The sequence below is a fragment of the Myotis brandtii genome, unplaced genomic scaffold, assembly GCF_000412655.1.
Source record: "Myotis brandtii unplaced genomic scaffold, ASM41265v1 scaffold797, whole genome shotgun sequence".
Classification (NCBI taxonomy): domain Eukaryota; kingdom Metazoa; phylum Chordata; class Mammalia; order Chiroptera; family Vespertilionidae; genus Myotis; species Myotis brandtii.
In genome coordinates this window covers 84,150-88,333 of record NW_005371210.1, presented here as the reverse complement: position 1 = coordinate 88,333, position 4,184 = coordinate 84,150, and the positions used below count along the sequence as shown (strand labels likewise).

At 64.1% G+C, this 4,184-nt stretch overlaps 1 protein-coding gene across 1 annotated transcript in view; it reads left to right on the top strand.

Moving 5' to 3' along the window:
- The window catches only part of NPLOC4 (NPL4 homolog, ubiquitin recognition factor), a 27,273-nt gene extending 25,374 nt beyond the window's left edge, over positions 1-1,899 (top strand). The window contains exon 17 of the mRNA XM_014531260.1: positions 159-1,899. Coding sequence (XP_014386746.1) covers positions 159-316 — 158 coding nt within the window. The 3' untranslated portion in view covers positions 317-1,899. The remainder of the gene's footprint in view (positions 1-158) is intronic.
- Positions 1,900-4,184: the final 2,285 nt, after the last annotated feature.

The window sequence follows — 4,184 nt, the reverse complement described above, 5'->3', positions numbered from 1 at the left end:
CACGGCTCTCGGGCTGAGTGCGCGTGGTGAGCTGCTCAGCTGTCCAGACTCCAGAGCAGTTGCTCACGGTCCACGTAGACTCCGATGGGAGTGAGGTCGAGCTTAGCCGGTGGGACGTCCTCCCTGTGAGAATGACGAGCCGCTTCTCCCCTCTGCAGGCACTGTTGGGGTGCAGCTTCCGGGCCTCCAGGAGTACGGAGCCGTCGGGGGCTCCTCGCATGCCGCTGCGGCCGCCATGTGGGCCTGTGAGCACTGCACCTTCATGAACCAGCCGGGCACCGGCCACTGCGAGATGTGCAGCCTCCCCAGGACCTAGGGCTTCGGCCCTGCTGGCAGGACTGGGCCCCCGCCCGCTCTGAAGCTGGACGTGGAGACGGCCACTCTTCATGGAGGGCGGGGGGCTGCCCCGGGGTCTCCCCCACGAAGATGGAGCCCCTCCCAGCAGAGGGGCAGGTGCCGCGGACGCCTCTCAGTGGGAGGACTGGCGCCCCGACAGCTCCGCCTGCAGAGGAGGGCGTGCTTGCTGCCAGCCTCCCCGTCCTCTCTGGACGCTGTTTGCTCTTGCCCCCCCTGGTCGTGGCTGGGCTCTTGCTGGCCTCTGTAGCCTGTTCTCTGGGCAGACCCTGCTGTGGGGGCCACTTCTCCCCCGCCCGGGAGCCATTGTCTGGTGGAAACGCAAGTGGCCACGGGCTCGCGGCCTCCCTTCTGCTTGGTCCGCAGGTCACTTTGCTGCCCACCCCTTCTCCCGCTCTCACCCGACCTCCAGGTGGGATTTTAAAGTTGGCATTGGTCGTAATAACAGTTATCAGTAATTCCTGCCCAGAAGACTTTTATTTATTTTTTTAAAGATAAAAACTGCATAAAAGGGGAGTGAGAGAGACTAGTTTCCACTTCCTTCCCTCCAGGGAGTCCCTGTGGGAGCGTGCAGGGTGGTGAGTGCGGACGGGGACCCGCAGTCAGTTCTCCTTGGAAGTAAACCTCAGTGCCTGAGACTTCTGCTGGGTGCCCGGCTGCGGCAGCGGAGACCTGGCCTTCCGAGCAGGGGCACAGCCGGGCTCCCACCAGGCAGGGCCCCTCCAGACGCGAGGCAGCTGACCAGGCTGCTGGGTGAACTGGGTTGCCCAGGACTGGAAGCTCTGGTCCCCTTTGCCCCCATACAGTTCCTTCCTGGGCCCTCGCCCGGCTCTGGCCTCTGACACAGTGATGTGGCCATTGAGACAGGCCTGGGGGAGGGCAGGGCCTGGCCTGTTGTGAAACCGCGTGCATCTGCCAAGGGCACTGGAAGGCTGCTGATGGTGCGAGGTCTGGACCATCCCACGTGTGCTCTGGGGTCCCCGCACGTCCTCTGGCCCTGCCCAGGATCCTGCGGGCACTGATGCCTCTTTGCCTTAATAAGAGCTGCTGACTCTGAGCTGCTCTGCACCCACTGGGGAGGCCAGCCCAGGCACAGCTGCTTAGGAACCCCAATCTGCCCTGGGGGGCCGGCCTGGGGGCCCTCCCCACCTCCCAGTGCAAGGAAGGCGCTCGGTGTTGGCTGCGGTGGGAACATCCCTGTCTGGCACCTCCAGGTGCACCGCACAGACTCGTCTGCTCGTCGGCGGGGGCTGATCAGGGGTTCGACCAGGGCAGAGGGCTGGTCTGGGGGCAGGAGGGGCAGAGTAGCCGCCCAGAGCACAGCCACCTGCACAGACCGTCGGTCGCCCTCCCAGCAGCCCTGGCCTGTGGTCCCCGCGGCCAGATGGAGGCTGCAGGTGGGCCTGCGCCTGCCCTCACTCAGACCTCGCCGCCCCAGGGCCTCCGCCTGCCCAGCTAGCTTCTCACCAGCATTCTCACTCAGTCTGGCACCCGGAATCCACTTGTTCTGTCTTTTAGCGAAAGAAAAAGCGTTGTGATTCTCTGCTTCTGGTTTTGAGTCGCTCTTTGTTCAGTAATGCACTTTCTTTTATTGTCCAAAGAGTCAGAGCTCAGGCAGCTCAGCCACCTCCTCCTGCGTCCACCTGCCCTCGTGTGAGCACAACCCTCTTCTGCTACCAGGCCCCACAGCGGAGGGGTGACTGAGTGAACTCGGCCGGCTGCCGGCCCGCCTCCCCGTCGGTGCTCCCACAGCCCTGCAGCGCGCTTCCCCTGTCCGCAGGGCCAGTTCACATGGCCGTGTCAGGTGGGCACCACTGGAGGGTAGGGACCCCTGCCCTGCCAGGCTCCAGGGCTCTGCTCCCAGCAGGTGGGAGGTGGGGGAGGAAGAGGGGAGCCTGGCCTCCCTGGGTGCCCTTCCTGACCGTCACCCAGGTGTCACTCCAGGGCCTGCGTGCTGGGACAGGTGCGTGTGGCCAGGCAGCAGCTGAAGGAGGCAGCCCAGGAGCCCCTCAGCTGCAGGGAACAAGCCAGAGGGACATGCTGCTGGCCTGAGCGACCTGCCCTCTGGGTTTGGTGTCAGCCTTCATGCACCGTTCAGCACACTCGGTGACTGCTCCCGGAACGGGCACATAGACACCAGGACTGGTGGGCAGGCCCTCAGGCCGCCCAGGCCACTCCCTGAGACAGGCTATCACCAGCATGGCTCGCACCACTGACAGCTCCCACACCCAGGGTGGCCGCTGTGCTGGCCGAGGGCACCTGAGGCTGCTGAGCTTGGTTCTGGAAGGGGGAAGGTTCTCGGACCTCCCCCAAGTGATCCAGCAGGTGGAGTGCACTACTTGGCAACAATCTTGGGGCCACCCTCCTACCCTGCACGTGTGCCCCATCACGGCTGTGCTGCCTGTGAGCAGCGCCTGGCACAGCCTGAAGCCCCCCCCCCCCCGCCCCCCCACGTCTGGGGCCGTGATCTGTCCTTAGGAAGGTGACACTGCCTCCAGATTTGGCACAGAGACCACTGGCTGCCAGGCTTCCGGCCGGGAGCAGGGAGGCCCCTCTGTCCCCCTCGGGTCTGAGCTGACCATAGCCCTTTGCTCGTGCCCGACCTCCACGATCAGCACTCCAGGCCCCCTTGGTGTTTGGACGGGCAGGTGATGCTCATCAATCCACGCGTCACAGGTGCAGCCAGCCTGGGCTCGGAGCCAGGAGCCTGCTAGCCGAGCAGAAGGTAGTGGGCCGGAGGGGCTGCCCACTTAACTTTTGGAAAACTTGCAAGTTTGCTGAGCAGGGCAGCTCAGAACACGTGTGTGTGTGTGGGGGGGGGGCTTTAGAGGGGGGACGTGGCTAGAAAGGAGCATGGCACAATGAGAAGGGCTTCCTTGTGCCTGGTGGCTGCCTCCCAGCGTCCAGGACAGAAGGGGGCAAGCACTGCCAATGCCACGCTCCCACTGTCCACCCAGCACCAGAGAGGAGGACAGTGGCTGGCTGCTGCCCGGGGTTGAGTGCCCGCCTCCACCTCAAGGGCAGTGGGAACGTTTGCTGCTGCTGGTTCTGTTTTGGCAGGATCACCAGCCTCCCTGGTGCCAGCTTAACTCCAAGCCAGAGAACACTTGGCAGCTGGGCCCCTTCAGCATGCCATGCCTGCCGTGCCCCCCACATGCCTCTCATGGGTGGCCGTGGAGACTGTCCCGCTGGCTTTTTAAAAAATATATAGTTTATTTCAGAGAGAAAGGGGGAGAGGGATAGAAACATCAATCATGAGAGACTCATGGATCGGCTGCCTCCTGCACACCCCACACTGGGGATCAAGCCCACAACCTGGGCCTGTGCCCTGACCAGGGATCGAACTGTGACCTCCTGGTTCCTTGGTCAACACTCAACCACTGAGCCAGGCTGGCTGGGCCCATTGGCTCAGAGGAGACGGGTGTGGCCTGCAGGCACCTTCAGGGGTGCTCTGGTCTCCGGGTGCCCCCCGGTCAGCACTTCTCCCCAGCCCTGGAGGATGAGGGCAGCCCTGTGGGGGCAGAGCTGCCTGCCCTCCCTCCACTCACCCCCAAGATGATTGCTGGTGATCCCCCTCATTTTCTCTACGGCCCTGCCCCCAACCCAGAATTCCTCTGGCTTACCCCACTGTCCATGCAAACCCACACACCCACACCCGGTTCGTGTCCAGGCACGGAGGGGCACGTCTGTCCACGTTTGGCTCAGCAGGTCAGAGGGATGGGAGCCACCCCTAGGCCCAGAGCCTCTGGCTGTGGAAGCAGCAGGAGCTAGCACGGCCCGCCCGCTCCCGGGCCCCGCAGCATACAGGCGCTCCCCAAACCCTAGCAAAT